Below are 16,718 nucleotides of genomic sequence, written 5' to 3' on the forward strand. Positions count from 1 at the left end.
TTTGTTATCAGGTTGCGGTACGCCAGTTTATAGTATAGGTCTACAGACTGTGGGAAGAAAAAAAAGTAAAGCACCGCATACAGAAAACCACGTCAGATACTCACCAATTCACTAAGAAAACGTTATTTACTTAAATGAGATGCAAAGGACCATCAGATGTGAATATATTTAAAAAAATAAAGAAGTCAAAGTGTAACAACAACAACAACAATAATAATAATAATAATAATAATAACCTAAAGAAGAAGAAAAGGAAGAAATATAAACGTCTCTAAGCTTTAAATGTTCCATTAATAGGCAGCAGGTTTGTTTTGCATAGCGTCAGCTGCGCCTCTGGTATGTGCAGTTACGCGCAGTTGAATGTTCATCAGCGGGCAGCTGGAGCAGCGCCTACTGTCAGCTCCTCAGATTGAGCAGTTAGCTTCATGCCTAGCAAACACTGCTCTAAGAAAAAGCTCATGGCCTGTCGGCTCTGCGTGTTATTTTAAAGCCGTTTCCCAAATTGGAGTAGCCAGATTAGGAAGTGAAACATCCAGCGGAGTTGTGTTTTTTGCCAGCACTTCACTGTGAACGGACGACGAGACGACTCAGTTTGGAGCTAACGTTGGTTAGCTAGCTAATGTTAGCTTGCTAACGCAATGGTGAGTAGCGTTAGCTCGTCTGCGGCTAGCTAATGATACCCGGTGACAACTGCTCGGTGGGTGGCTACGTTTACCGCTAACTATTAGTTACCGTTAGCGAACTGGCTGTCGGAGAAGATTTTTTTTGTTGGTCTGTTCAAGTATATTGTGTCTTTGCCGAATCGTTCCTCACCTTTTGTGGGCCTTTACATAAATGTTGTTTTAGTAGCGTCCCACCTGTAACCGAAACGATACCCTTGCAGAGATTCTGCCCACCAGTTATGGACCTTTCATTTCGCTCACTCTGGTAATAGTATTCTAAACGTATAACTAAGTCATAACTAATGCAACTGTTTCTTAACTGTTCTGGCTTAGTTTGGGGCTTTAGCTGTTGATATGCCTCTGAATAAGAAACCGTACGCTGATGGCATTTCAGGCCTTGCCATTTATATATATTTTAGCAAGACTGCTTGTTTAATTTCACTTTCCCTTATGTGGATTGGTTACTTGAATTGATTTAAGTGCTTGTTACATTTCTGTATCAGCAATCGCCGGTGTTTGTTTAGGGAAATATGTCACTTTGCTTAGTGGTAACTTTTTTCAAATGAGCGTTTTGCATGTACTGTAATGTTTGGATAAACAGTGGATATGCATACGCTGCTGACAGCTCACACTGGCAGGTTACTTGGTTTACTGATAGCAACATGTCAGCATTCCAGTCAACGCCCCACTTCACCTTTTATTTTGTCCCTAATTATATCTTTTATGTACTTGCAGTGCTGCAGACGTAGCTCTTGGCTAAAGACTAAACCGGATCAGCCTGTTTCTGCTGTGACCCTGAGACTCAACATCAGCTATTTCACGGGGTCATAAATCGATAATGCTACCCAAATATGAATTACTCGCATTGGCATTTAGTAACATAGCTTTTTATGTAAACGTTTACACGTTTTTGAATTGGAAATGCCATCTTTCCCATGCCTTAATTCTGTGTCTTGCAGCTTTCTTACAAAGTAGACTTGACAAAGGCAGCTGTCATTGGTTCATATGATAATTTTAGCTGGGGATAAATTACAAGTGGCTTCTTGATTCATACAAGTGTGTTAATGAAGTGTCTGTCATACTAATAATATGTGTCACATCATAGAAAACAATGATAAAGTGCACACTACAAAGTTGCAAAGAGTAATAAGTACCTTAATTTATTGTGAGCAACAATTTTTGTAATTTAATCACAGTCAAATTTAGATATGAACCTGTTGCTCTTTGTATCAAGCATCCATGTCAACCAGGTCAAATTCATGGTGGCCTTTTGTGTCTCATTGGTTTCCACTGGCACGGACACAAAGTCATGTTGTTTCCCAGTGGATGATTTATTCATTTCATACATGACTAATTTAAGGAGCGTCTGTATAGTTGGGTTTTTTGTGCCAGTTTTATTTTGCCTCAACTACAGCCAGAAATAACTATATTGCCTTTTTTTAAAAAATTGGGTCTAAATACATCGAGAGCTAAAAATGTTTGCATTAAATGAGAGGGATGTCTGGGTTTATTTCAAACAGTACCAATTGGCGATATTGTATTTCAGGCCTATTTTTGCAGTGTTATTAATAGTATTTTCCTTTACTCTGCCATACTAATGCTATAATTTTCTGGGCTGTTAACTATTTAGGCCCAGAGGACAGACTGCTTCTTCTGTCAAATATAGACTTCATGCCCTAATAATTCCTCCACAACTATCACCAGAGCCTTATGTAATCTTGAACTTCATATTGTGACTGTATGATTACTGCTGATGGTTTCTTTTAATTGATATCTTCAGATCTTTAAAGATAATTGGGCCTGGACTTCGCTTTGTACAACTTGGAGGATCGTTTTACAACTTTTTTGAAGTTCTATCTGGTATTTACCTGTTTTATTCCAGGGAAAATACTGTATTTTATTCAAGTGGAAAGGTTTTGCAGAAATCTTTTTGCTTTAGCCCAGATGTCTTTGAGTCTCAGAGCTGAAATGATGTATTTGATTACTTTTGCCTGCAGGCTTATAGGTGTATCCCAGATGATGTAAGGCATCTCTGCCTGTAGAGACCAAGATGACTGAAGTTCAGGCCACAGTGGAGTTCTCTGTGGAGCTCCACAAGTTCTACAATGTGGACCTTTTCCAAAGAGGGTGAGTTTCGTCTCATTGTTTCTCCGAACTTGTGTTTCCTTTCTGGAATGATTTTCCAGGTTGCACTTCGTTAATGCTGCAACAAAAAAAAAAACTCTATCGCAAACATATTTTACAGATAAGTCTATCTTGATAATGTAAAAAATAGGTCAGCTTTCATTGTATGCTTTGAGAGGAATTGAACAAGCTTTGGCAGGGAGTTTGGGATAGAAGGGCACAGGGGCATGTTCTGTGAGTGTCTCAGCCAATCTCAGAGAGTTGGCAGTCTTGTTTAGACCTTCAGGGGGCTATGAAATACTCTTTGTACAGACAGCATTAAGTGTGCTAAACAGTGCATGAGTATACTGGGTTATATATTTAAATTGGCCTTTTGTTCTGTTTCTGTGTGATGGGAATTCTCATCTAACATAGTGAAGGTCTAAGGTATAGATTTAGGTATATTGTCTAAAACTAATGTTTACAGTTTAAAATAAGTGCCTAAGAACACAGATAACTTTAAGAAATGCTGTGTAGAACAGATATGGAGGAGCTCCATATTTGTGGCACACTTAGTTTAAGTGTGTGTCTTGATTACCAAAGTGCTGTAGTGGAATTAAAATATTGATTTGAATATTGAATTGATTGAAAGATAAAAATGCAACTCTTAGGAAGCCTAATATAGTGAACTGTACATACCATTTAATCAAACAAAACGTGAATAAACAAGCACAACTAATGCTGTTCTTGCAAGTGTTTTATAGTGAGACAGTGCTATAAAGGATTATTGACTTTGGCACAACAAAATACCATTTGGGCTGGCACAGAGTGACTAATCTGCTTTATTCAGCACTGTATTGGACTTAATAATAATTGTACATCAAAGACCTGGTATGGAAAAACAAAGCAGTATAATTTTTTTAGAGAAGCGTGTTTTAGTTGTGTCAGACTTTGTGTATTAAGACTGAGCTTACCATGCATCGTAGCAAAGTATATTAGACTGAATAAACCTTGTTTCTTACTTGCTTTTATGCTCTTTATCAGGAAGCAAGTCACAGTCCAGCTATCCCATCTGACTTAAACTGATACTTCCTGCTTCCTAATATGATTCTAGTTTTGGCACTGTGTCGGATGGTGTTCTGTGCTTCCCTGTCATCCTGCCAGTTAGTAATGATACACCCCATCAAATCGATATTTTGCAAACATCCAAAACTGTGTAACTAACATATAATTAACAAGTTTTATAGGACACTGAGGAAGGGAAATTCACTGTTTAAACTGCACAGCTCTACAGTCATTTCAGTATTTCACTTATGGAATTTTTTTCACAGCAGCAGCAGCGTAATGATACCTCACTGTGTTGAGGGAAAAACTCGTACTCAATGCTCCTGAGTCATCAGTGCTTTAAGAGCTCAGGTTTACTACATGAGTGACTGCAAAAGAAAGTGCTCATTATTTATTCATGAAAGGTGTAGTGTCCCTTTACAAGTAGAGGCGTTTGTAGCTAACCTGTGTGGTTTTCTCCCCTTTTACAGCGCTTCTCATCTAACTAAGCTAATAGTGCTAGTTTTTCAGACCTGTGTTCATGTTAAATTATTTTTATGTATTTACAGGTTCTACCAGATGCGCGCCAGTCTTAAGGTCCCACCCCGAGTACCACACAAAGTTGAAACAAGTCTGCTTCACCCAGGAGGTAAATTAATTTTTGATGATGTGTACAATATAGACAGTCTTCTTTCCTACGACACTTGTGCACAAGGCTGGTTAACTATATTTACAGTATTTTCTGTACTTGGATTCAGGTTTTCTTTTTGGATCCAGTTGGTCAGCCCCAAGCACTGCTCCTTTCCTCTCAGTTCTCCAATTAAAGCCATGAAAAAAATGTTTTGATAAGCTGCGGTATGCGCCAAGTAACACACTGCTCTTTTTCTTTATCCTTCTTATCAGAGGGCTGGCAGTTTCCTGTAAATGCAGGTGATTGTGATGAAGTCATACTATTTCTTAAGGTAGACATGCATGACAGGTTCAGTTTTCAGGTCTGAGATATTATTAGTGACTTCAGGAAAAATGTTTAAAAATGTTTTTCAGATTTGGTTTACATATTGTTTTGCTGACATAGAGTTAGTAGAGCACTGATTTTCGTTATAAGGCCACTCCTTGTTCTCAGTATTTCTTTAAGGCTTTGTGCATATGCCCTTTCAGGAACCCGAAGTGCTGCTTTCGCACAAAGCACTCATTTCTTTGTCTCATAAATAAACAGGAGCCTCAACAGTATTTCCAATGCTGAAATGTTTTGTTTTCCACCAACTTTGGTGACCTTGCTGAATGGGTTAGTTCAGAAACAGCTACATTTTAACTTTCAATCCAGACATGATAAGATATTTTCTGTCAGATGCATTCTGCCTCAGGTTATTATAAGATCATTACCTCTGTGGTGGTTCTCATGTTTTTCCAAAGATTATACAATTCTGAAGCTGACAGGTGGTGTAAAATTATTCCTTTCTCATTTTTCATCAACACACAGTTAATTGTAGTGATTTCCTTCTAGGCTCTGATCTGGCATTTCCTGCTTCAGTCCAAGATGATGTCATCTGCAGCAAAACTTTTCAAATCCTGTATAAGAATGAAGAGGTTGTGGTCAATGACGTCCTTCTCTTCAAAGTGATGATGCTGCTGGATGAGAAGAAGGTAAGCTTAGTAAAGCTGCCTTACCTAGAGTTTTGTTTTCTTGGCCGTGAGCTCAGGCCAAATTATTTGCCACAGTGTATTTGCCAATACAGTGTCTGAGTCATAGATTTTTAATACAGTGACACGGCTTTTTACCTACTTGGCATTAAGTACATGGTAATTAAAAGACAATCCAATTTAGAAGAGTGTGGTTGATAGCTGCATATAGTCAGCATCACAAGTTTTCTTCATGGCTTTTCTGTTGTGTTTTGTATCCTGCAACACAGTGTAGTGTTTAGAAGCAAACATAAAGTACTAAGTGTGGAACTGTTCTGTGGCAGAAATGTTAGAAAACTCATTATTTAATATCTATTCCTAAAGAACAGTTCACAAAACCTTAATTTCAGCCCGAGACATCCATTGTTTTTACAGGCTCTAAAGTTGACTGGCTTCACTGTTTTTTATTATCCTCAGGTGGAAGAGTCCCTCAATGACATGGATTTTCAGCTCCTCTTGGATTTATATTTCACAGATGGCGATTACACGTAGGTGTTGCATATTTTAACTGCATATACAATGTTTTGTAAATTTGTTATTTGCATCTCTTATGTAATAAGACACTACTAGAGTTTTCTGTCTTCGTTATGTAATTTCTACAGGCCAGATGATCCAAGTTCTCTACAGAATATCAGTGGCCGCACACTTCGTTTGCACTTTAGCCTCCAGCGAGGCATCCACCAACACGTCAATGTCATGTTTGACTACTTCCACCTTTCGGTCATCTCCATAGCCATCCACGCCTCGCTTGTGGCACTACATCAGCCCCTAATCAGGTCAGACAAGAGCACTTTTTTGCATTAAATTTTCAAGCACAGAAATTGAAGCTTTTTCATAGACTTCTGTCATGTACCTGTTCCTGTTGTTAGCAGCAAATTCCAACGTAAACCTTTCTTTACTGCTCACACAAAATTTAACATTAAAGCCGAAGTAAAAACTGTTACTTTCGATTTTGAACTTGACGTGAATATGAAGTAGAGGAAACCTGTTTTGAAGTATCTTACTGAATTCTTGTGGTGTTTACCTAGTTTCCCTCGACCTGTGAAAACCACATGGCTTAACCGCAACGCTCCAGCACAGAGCAAAGACTCAGTCATCCCACCTCTGGAGAATGTGGTGTTCGGCAGCAGTTATGTCAAGCAAGTATCGCCAGATGTAAGTAAACTATTTTTATGGCATAAATGTTTTTGAAATTTTCTCCATTTTTCTTTATAGATGCTGCGAAACTGCTGTAATGTTAAAAAGTCTTGGAAGATGTCATTTTGATTGTATAGTTTGCTGAACTACAATTGAATCAACTGAACATTTGTTTAAATAACTGTCCTCAACCTAATAATACCTGAGATATTTTGTGAAACTGTAGTTGTTTTACTTTTATGATGGAGGAGAAAAAATAAAAGAGAAAAAAGGGCCTTTATATTTTCAAGCAAGGGTGCCTGCCAGTAATACAGGCTTTGATTATTACATGGACATGGCTGTGGATTTGGATTTTACAGTTGTACACTTCAGGTAGAGTAGTGTGCTATATTTATTGCATTTGAAGCATGGGGGGATATGTCAGACGATTGATAGATCAGGCAGAAGAAGAACACTGTCAGATCTGGCCGTGAGTAATATCCCTCTCATGACAGAGAAAGGTGGCCAGCCAATGCTTCCACTGAGATGCTGTTGGGTAAATGTACCAGAGTCATTCAGGCAGAACAGAGGCAATTCCTGCATCACTTCTTGATGTATCACTAACTGGTAGCGTGGGAATAACAATCCGTTGACCACTTTTTACTTCGCTCCAGGGATTTGTTCAAAAGTCGCTATGAAACATTTGCATGTAGAGATCGCACACAAAATAGAGTGACTACTAAACCCAAGGTCCACAAGTAGTACAATGTCTAGAACAGCAATATTATTGTGAAATAATTAAATTATCTATTGCCACTTTTTGTTTTTTTTTGTGATCCCTCAGGGCAGGACGTTTCTGGTGTCTGACCCCTGTCTGCAGCATGCCTTCAGTTTGCACCATAACCTCTGCTCCAATCTCCTAGTAGCCTACCAGGGCCTCTTTGGCTATTTCACCTCCATTACTAAGGACCTGCCCTCTTCCCATCGGATGGAACTAGGTATTCTGCATTGTGGCTTTACATCAGCTCCTGTGAGGTTACAACAGGTTGTAAAGCAATGATTTTCTATGTCCCAGACTTCGTACAATATGACTGGATTTTATGTTATTATTTTATTTGAACTAACATCACTGAGAAGAAACCAGTATCTTCAAGGTTGTACCTTATACAATATTTTCTTATTCATTTTTTGCTGTCAGTGGATTCTCATTATTTTTTTTTTCTTTTCAGTATGTGTTTGTTGTATATAAATTTGTGGTGATCTCATGTCATTTCACTTGAGCCCTACACATTACCATATTCAGCCCTTTCAACAGACCACACAGCTAGCAACCTACTCAGTTGTTTTAGGGGTCTAACCATGGCTAACTCATCTCAGTTCACTATGCTTACAAAATCACACTTGCATTTAGATAAGCCTTTTAACTAATAGACAGAAGCAAAACACAACTCTGTTGTTGCTATAGTTCACCAAACCTAATCCACACAAGTGGGCATATATTAACCTATCCTAGACAAACAAATAATACAGAAAGTTAAATATGCCTATATGTGCAATCTTACTAGCCAAGCCCAGCATGCAAGTCCTATATGAGAGAGTACTCAGAAGACCCTATCCCCGAAGTCAAAGGCACGTCTACATAGGTATGTCCCGACCCTTACAGTACCTCAAATCATACTGCCTCTTTCTCCCTTCTTCTCTTCACTCCAGTTTTTTCCTTTCTTGTAGAAAACTCCACGCCCTCTTTAGGACCACTTTCCAGGGGCATATCTTTTCATTGCTGTATACATATTCATCTTTTCTTTTCATCTTTGTAGCAAGGCCTTGGTCAAAGAGTTTCATAACACAGTGGTACTATAGAATTTCTCTGCTGTCTCTGGTCATGTCATGAAGTATTTTCTGACACCATTACTGTCTGATACAACTTTCTTATTGAGCTTGTATTACAGGTTCTTTGAAAAACTCTGTAATTGAAGTGACTGATAATGAGGAATCTTAGTAACACTATTCCTCTGCCTCCTTAGAGCAACTCGACTTAGAGGCCCGTCTAGCTGAGCTATGCGAACAAGTCAAGGTAAGATCTATTGAATGTTGGTGTTTTCTGTCTTTGACAACTGTCCGTCAATTGCTAGTGATGCACGGCATTTATAGTAAGCGACAAGGCTGGCACATCATCAGATTTGGAACTACTAGATTCAAATATGGCACCAGAGCATATAGAATTAGTTGTCGAGAGGTTTTATTGGCGTATTTGGTAGTGAATATCAAGTCATACTGAAATGCACAGAAAGTGTAACTGAATCACTGGTGAGAATCCGTAATTATAGCAAGTGACTCAAGGTGTGTCAGCAAATTACGGAGAAGAGACACAACAGAATGGTGCTACCAAATTTGTGAGCAGACTAGCTAAAACTAGTCTGTGAACACATTTTATAGTTGTGTAGATGAGAAGACCAAGCTTTAATGGGTCCTTGAATCTTGATAGTTAGGCCCTCTATAGATCAGTAGTGAAGGAGAATGTTGCCAGAGCTGTGGAATGATACAAATTGCTGTGGATCATGTAGGCACATTATGGAGATCAAGTGCCTCTTGCATGTTTCAGTTTATAGCACTTTGTTTCTAAATATATCATTTTATATGAGGTTAGACAGAGATAGGAAGAGCTTTCATTTATTTTGGAGACTCCATCCGGAATTAAGCAGCTTTACATGATCACAGTAAGCAGCTTTTCAGAATTGAAAATATATGGAAATTAAAGATAAGAGTACTTTAGTCTCTTTGAGGCTTAAGTGGTCCATGATACTAATTTACTTGGGGAAAAAAATGGAAAAATTAGCCTTGTTTAAACTACTGTTAAGGGATAGCTGGTGACCAAACAAGTGCCAAAATTATCTGTAACAAATTCCCCAATTGACAATTAAGGGAAGACGTATTATATATTTTACCAGATTTTACCTTGTGTCTAGCAAAGAACCTTCGAACAGAATTTCTTTTGTTCTCTATGCTCATGTTAGGAAAATATGCTTACTTGTGCCCCCTGTTGAGTGACTTGTGTCTTTTTGATTTTAGCAGAAAGCCGAGTCCCCTGATGAACTGGCGGAACTCGTAAATATGAATCTGGCTCAGCTCTGCTCTCTGCTTATGGCTCTCTGGGGACAATTCCTAGAAGTTGTGTCTCTGCAGGAGCATGTTGCTGCTCTATTAGCTATGGAACACCATACACTAAGAGTGAGTCCAATTTCTTAAGTCATCTACAAATTAAAACATCTGACTAGTTTTCTTTGAATGATTGCAATCCTTTTCATTCTGATATGATTCAAAACTATGCTAGAATACACAGTACGAGACTGTATAATCTGTAATGGGGAATTGTTACAGGTAAGGCGATTTGCTGAGGCTTTCTTCTGTCTGGAACATCCAAGACAATCTGCACTGGCATATCAGGAGCTACAGTAAGTTGCACTGGCATGTTTGTCGTGTTTGTCGAATGCAGTGTTTCTGTTATCAGGTCTGGGCCAGCACTAACTTGCCTGAAATACTGTAGCCCAAATTTGTTTTCTTTGACATGTTGTTTCCTGTTCTCCCTCTGCCATTCCATCAGTGCTCACAGTCACCAGCAGATGACTAATGCTATCAAAAGCTCGAGCTACTTCATGTCTTTGCCTCCGCTTCCAGTGGAATGTGCAGACCTGGATGGTGATGTTAGCTCCCTGCCAATTATCTTTGAGGATCGCTATCTGGATTCTATCACTGAAGGTCAGTAACACAGTATTGCTGCTCTGCTAGATGTGCATATTTACTGACTAATTTTATGAACAAAATATATGTTTGTTTTTTACTTTTTTGTGTGTAATATGTCTTCAACCTGAAGATCGCGATGGACCCTGGCTGGGCATGCACAATACAAGGACTGGCTCAGTTTCTTGTAAAGCAGACAAGCCCAACGCCAAGGACTACAGTGCAGCAGCCAGCCCCATATCTGAGTCACGATGTGCTCCTATGGATAACACCTGGCCAGACAACTATGATCCACCACCAAAGTCCAAAGGCAAGTCCGTCAAACTGAAGAAAAATTCAAAGACTGACAACTCCAAGAAGCTGATTAGACAGGGCTCTAAGGACTCTGTAGTTCTGGTGGGCTATAAGAACCTCAAAGTTCCTTATGGTGATTCCAGCAAAAAGTACAAGGAAGGTGAAGGTCCCCTTCACCAAGATGAGGAACGAGAGACCTTGCAAGCGGATTCAAGTAGTTATTTAAGGACTAATGTCAATTCTGTTTTTGACTCTGCTGCCACATCAGCACACTCTGAAAACCGTGCTGATGATTCTGTTGCGGATGACAATATAGCTACTGCTGCTTGTCAAAAAGCTTTTTCCAAAAATCCTACAACCTTGGACATGCAGAATAATCCTCAGGCAGGTCCTGGGGTTATTGCTACATCCAACCAACCAGTTCACCACGATGAGCAGATTGACCACAGTGGCCAGAAGATGCCACAGTGGTCTGCAGGACTGAAACAAATTGAGGTGAAACCAAGTAACAAGGACCCATACAGAGGTGATAAAGTAACCATTCTTCTACCATATCAGACTGATGGAACTCTTAGTAGTAATATTCCTGAGATCACCCAGACAGATCTTTGTGACTCACAACAGTCTGTCTTAGAATCTGTGTTTGAAAGGCCAAGTAACGAGGCGACACAGCGTGGCCAGTCCTGTGTCGTCTCTGTACAGGTAAAGAGTGATTGTATCAGGATGCCAGATGGAGGAGCCCCCAGTGCCTCGTCTCGCCTCTCTGACTCGGGCATTGAGAGTGAGCCCAGCTCCTTCGCCACTCAGCTTGCTTTAGGACCACAGACCAGTGCAGGGCTAGGTGCCTCTGACTCAGGTCCTGCTGCCCCACAACCTGAGAGGGCTTTCCTGAGTCCTGCACGGCCTGCTCAGCAAAGTGCAATACAAAAGCCCAGTGGGACAGGAGAAATTCTGTACCCAGAAAATACGAGTGCTGTCAGTGGAGTCCAGTCCTCCCTCACTTCGATCAACTCCTTGCCCTCAGATGATGAGGGTGAAGGCTCCTCTAGGGGCTCCAGTGGTGCTGAAGTCCGAGGCAGGAAGTCCAGTGTTTTGGTGCAAGAGCAGAGTGTTGTCTTCTCTGGGGATATCACTAAAAGACCTGATGTAGCCTCCAATCCTGATACAGTCACAGGTGATTCTCAGCTTAGAAAACCTGCCTTTGACGTGGAAACAGATTCCAAATTACTAGGTTTTTCTGAATTTGGACTTGAAGAAGCAGCTGGTTCTGGGACCGTTAAAGAACCCCGTAGTGAACCGCATACAGCCTGCCCCTCTAGTAACTCTGCCACCAGTAGCACTGACCTGGTAAAGCGTGGGATGGTAGAGAACTACTTTGGCTCATGCTCTAGCACTGATGTGTCTGAGATCAGCCCTGTAGAAACATCTGCTATCACACTGGGAATCCAGACAGGACCACAGGCTGAGGAGGATGAGGATGAGACAGAGCATGAAATGATTGAGAACGGTTACTACGAAGAAGGTGACGGCTATGCTTTTGTCAATGGTGTGGCGGATGATGACCGTATTGGGATTGGGGATGCAGCCGCTCAAGAGACAAGTCTTTTGTTCGAACAGCCCAGCATTGACTACCTCCATGAAACAAAAGATTTATCAAAAGCTCCTATCTGCTCTAACCTGGCCTCCAGCAGTGTTGGCTATACCTTGGGAAGACCTGTCTATTCCTCCACTTCTCTTTCTTCTAGCCTGCAGTGGTATGAATGTGCACCCACACCACAGATGAAAGTGTGAGTCATCTTTCAAAACTTTTCACAAATCCCACCTAATACTGGACTTTGTTTTTCACACATTACAAATGAATATTTATCAACCCGTTTCATTATAATTATGCAGGTTCATCAAGGCCAAGGAAGAAATGAAGCAGCTAAGGCTTCCTGGTTTCTTGTACAGTGAAGTGCCTGAGCTGGCATCCACTGTGCCCTATTTCAGCTTGGAAGAAGATGAAAGCTGTGAAGAAGGCATCCATCTCATAGTCTGTGTCCATGGCCTGGACGGTAGGAAACCTTTCATCAAAATCTTCAACATTAAATTTTTTCCTTTACGCCCATGTTTAAAAACACATTGATGCATTTTTGCTGCAGGTAACAGTGCTGATCTGAGACTAGTGAAGACCTACCTGGAGCTTGGACTGCCTGGTGCTCGTATAGACTTCCTAATGTCTGAGAGGAATCAGGTAAATGGTTCAGACTTTATACTTGTTGAATTTAAGTGGATGAACTTGGGTTATCTGATAAAGGTGCTTGAGCTTAAACAACTGTTAGTCAAGTATACACTCAAACCTTGTCCTTGCTGATTCAATACTCCTTTTATCTACAGAATGACACTTTTGCTGACTTTGAGTCAATGACAGATCGACTGCTGGATGAAATAGTCCAGTACATTCAGATATACAACCTCACAGTGTCAAAGATAAGGTAATACGTGTGATTTTATCCGAATGTACCATGAGAATGTAAAATACGAAAAAAACATGCCATGTTAGTGATTTATCAAACAGCAGCATAGTGCAATAAGCCATCAGTAAACTGGCATGATAAAACATAGCCATGTCTAAGTGTTGAAGTACATGTTATCAATCAACAAATGATAAATGTTAAGGCTATTTATTTATTATTTTCTGACACAAAATATGTCAGTGACATTTTAATGTCACTTGGTGTCTTTACAGTCTCTAATCCTTTTGTTTCTTCATTTGCAGCTTTGTGGGTCATTCTTTGGGGAACCTCATAGTTCGCTCAGTGCTTACCAGGCCCAGGTTTAAATGTTACCTGAGCAGGCTACACACCTTTCTTTCCCTTTCTGGACCTCACCTGGGCACACTGTACAACAGCTCTGCTCTGGTCAACACAGGTGAATGTCAGAACATTTAACTTCATTTTCAGAGATTCCATCTTCTTTTAGTCAGCTAACTGGTAGTTGCTATGATTGTATTCTCTCTCACTCTCTCCATCCATCTACTCTGTCACAGTGAAGAATCCTCCTAAATACTATTCAACTTTGTTTCTAGGCCTTTGGTTCATGCAGAAGTGGAAAAAGTCAGGGTCACTCCTGCAGCTGACGTGCCGTGATCACTCTGATCCTCGCCAAACCTTTCTCTATAAGCTCAGCAAGAAATCTGGTTAGCTCTGCAGTTTCTAAACAGACATTTTAGGCTGTGCATTTGGAATATGAGATTGTATATAACCTTGCTCTTTATCTCACGTTCAAGGTCTGCAGTTTTTCAAGAATGTGGTGCTGGTGGGGTCACTGCAGGATCGCTATGTCCCCTATCATTCTGCTCGAATAGAAATGTGTAAAACTGCATTAAAGGACAAACAAACAGGTGAGTTGAAGCATCCTTGGTGGGCATATCGACATAATGACCAGGACAAGGTGCCTTTGGTTAAATGCAGGTGTTCTGATTCTAAATTGGAGAAGCAAACAGAACAATCACACTCTTAAGGGTTTTGACACACCAAACCACTGTCTACTACTGTGTTGTTCTTCACCCATGCAGTGCAGTTTCCCCTTTTTTGCTATCTCCAGTTTTTCAGATATTTTCACAGTGACAAAAGTATTTTTAGCTTTGTCATTGAAGAATAGTAAGTGTCCCTCTGTCCAGACTTTTTTTTCCCATTCCCCTCTCCTTAGTTTTTTTTTTTCTCCTTTTCCAACATGGTGATGTAGACTAAATTGTAATTTTAGATTGAGTGTCCAAATAGCATGTTTTACTGAGTGCCAGTATCTTTTTTTAATTGTTCCCAATGAGGATAGATTGTATATGGCCATCGACAGAAAAAGCGCTGCACCCAGCATCTTTTTTTCAGAGCTCTTGTCTATTTTCGTACAGCCACACTGGGCACTTCAAGTAGAAAATCCCTGAACTTTTCAAAATGGCGCTGGTGTTGTTACTGTCGCTTCTTTTAAACTAATATGGGCAGAACTTCTCATCCTGGAAACTAAACAAATGAAGGTTATTCTGGCTATGACTGTCTGTGCAGAGCTTTATGAAATGTCATGCAGAAATGATCACAACGAGGGGTGATGCTAGTCAATCATGCAAAGGTTAGAGTGGTGATGTGCTGTCAAGATATTGCTGTCAATAAGACAAAGCATGGGGAGTGCTTTTGCGATTAGGCTTTTCTTGCCAAAGAAAAACTATATGAACTCATTCCCTAGTTTTGCTGACAAACTAAATATTAGGCTATCATACAGTTTTACACATTATATTGACTGAAGAGCATGAAATGTACCAAACCCTGTCCTGTTCAGCCTGTTTCACCTTTGTCTCTACAGGTCCTGTGTATGCTGAGATGATTGAGAACCTGCTGCTGCCAGTACTTCAGAACAAAGACTGCAATCTAGTGCGATATGATGTCATTCATGCCCTGCCCAACACAGCCAACTCCCTTATCGGACGGGCTGCCCACATTGCCGTCCTTGATTCTGAGATCTTCCTGGAGAAGTTCTTCCTCGTTGCAGGCCTCAAGTTCTTTCAGTAGAACAGCAGCAGAATCAAACACTTGGCTGGGCAGGAGGAATGCGGCACTGATACCTCACTGCAACTAAATGTTATTCTGATCATGGCATCTGGATTATCTCTTGGTTTTTCAGTACTTATAATTACTTTTCAAAGACATACGAACAAAGTTGTTTTTCTTTCTTTTCATGTTGTTTATATTGGAATCATGGTGGATACGGAGTTTGCCATTTTTATTTTTCTACTACCATTTTTTAAAAACATTGTTTTGCCTCTGTGTGTTTGGAAAATGGTTTCCCCCATCTTATGCTATATTTTCAGTGTTATTTATGTGTTATGTTTTTACGTAATTATTTTACTCCAACTTTATACAATTAATTTTAGACTCTGAACTGGAAATGTAGCTGCTACAAATAATGAAATGGCTGTTTTGGTGAGCTGGCCCAAGTCAAGTCTGCACATACTGTCCTCACCATTTCAAATGTTTTTCCACTAATGTTAAGAGACACTGCATTGATTTGCACCACAACTACATTTTACAAGCTTTTGTACTGAAAATGGTCATTTGTACAAGTTACTTTTTTATCAACAATTTTCCATCGTTTTTAAAGGCAAAGATTGCATATGAAATAGGATTGTTGCCCAGACTTTGCAGCCTTGGCTTTGGTCTTAATACTTAATGCTGTTACTTGCCATTGCAGCACAACATTTACCCAGCCTGGTGTTGGGAGAGTAAAGCTTTGCCTACAACAAAATGACAATTTATTACAGGGGTTTTAAGAAATGATCATGATTCAGCAAAAGCACACGTTGGTAATATGAACTTGTTTTATTGAAAGTATTTTGTTGATCATTTGGTGATTATTTATGTTTATTAAACTGGAAAGAATTGGATGGAATTAAATGTTTCTTGGACAATTGTTTATATATCATCATAATCTATCATTAAATATGCATATTATGAAGTAGGTTATATGACTTATTTTCTTGTGTTCATTTCGGGATTTAAAGTGTTGTGCCACTCTCAAGGCTTTCGGAAAATTATCTGATTCAATGTTGTCTTACAAATTTGATCAACAATGGGGTTCATGTATTATATACAAAACAGTTAATTTTAATTAGATTTCTCACCACAATTAAAATAAAGTTTTTATGAAGTCTAGTTTTTCTTACATGTATGTGCAGCCGTGGTAGTTGCAATTGCAGCTGTAATTGAAATCCTAGGGTTTCTTAAAGTCTGACTTCAAAGTTTGGATTGATAATCTTGGTGCTTTTTTTTTTTTTTTTAACTTGGCCGTTCTCATTTAATTGTACAAGTTTAAATTAGTTTTGTTTTGCTTTTGCAATGGCACAAATGGTCCTGCAGGTGGCAGCGTCGTCACAGTAATATGTGATCATTGCAGGAACTTCAGTTGATACAGGGGTGACTGTAGTGGTCTTGGCCGGCAAAAATGTTTTCAATAGTGAAACTACTGGAGTATCACTTGATATTATTTTACATACTTTAGGCCTCTACATAATTTTAGGGATATTTTTATTGGTGTCACTGATATGACTAGTTT

General features: G+C 39.6%; 1 protein-coding gene across 8 annotated transcripts; it reads left to right on the forward strand.

Annotated features, from left to right (window-relative positions):
* Positions 1–366: 366 nt before the first annotated feature.
* fam135a (family with sequence similarity 135 member A) lies at positions 367–16,124 on the forward strand. 8 transcript variants are annotated; one of them, XM_055018741.1, is made up of 22 exons: positions 367–641; positions 2,660–2,789; positions 4,379–4,458; positions 4,713–4,739; positions 5,314–5,453; positions 5,907–5,977; positions 6,092–6,265; positions 6,518–6,644; positions 7,450–7,603; positions 8,171–8,248; positions 8,630–8,679; positions 9,675–9,833; positions 9,984–10,057; positions 10,207–10,355; positions 10,471–12,424; positions 12,531–12,691; positions 12,779–12,870; positions 13,014–13,111; positions 13,396–13,547; positions 13,705–13,815; positions 13,906–14,019; positions 14,973–16,124. In XM_055018741.1, the coding sequence occupies exons 2-22, from the start codon at positions 2,713–2,715 to the stop codon at positions 15,176–15,178; spliced, it is 4,248 nt and encodes a 1,415-aa protein (XP_054874716.1). In that variant the 5' UTR covers positions 367–641; positions 2,660–2,712; the 3' UTR covers positions 15,179–16,124. The 8 variants fall into 8 exon arrangements, with proteins under 8 accessions (XP_054874716.1, XP_054874719.1, XP_054874722.1 ...); XM_055018744.1 differs by having other exon boundaries at positions 9,678–9,833; XM_055018743.1 differs by lacking the exon at positions 367–641 and adding an exon at positions 2,500–2,522.
* The last annotated feature ends 594 nt before the right edge of the window (positions 16,125–16,718 follow it).

This window comes from Amphiprion ocellaris, chromosome 16, assembly GCF_022539595.1.
Source record: "Amphiprion ocellaris isolate individual 3 ecotype Okinawa chromosome 16, ASM2253959v1, whole genome shotgun sequence".
Taxonomy (NCBI): Eukaryota; Metazoa; Chordata; class Actinopteri; family Pomacentridae; genus Amphiprion; species Amphiprion ocellaris.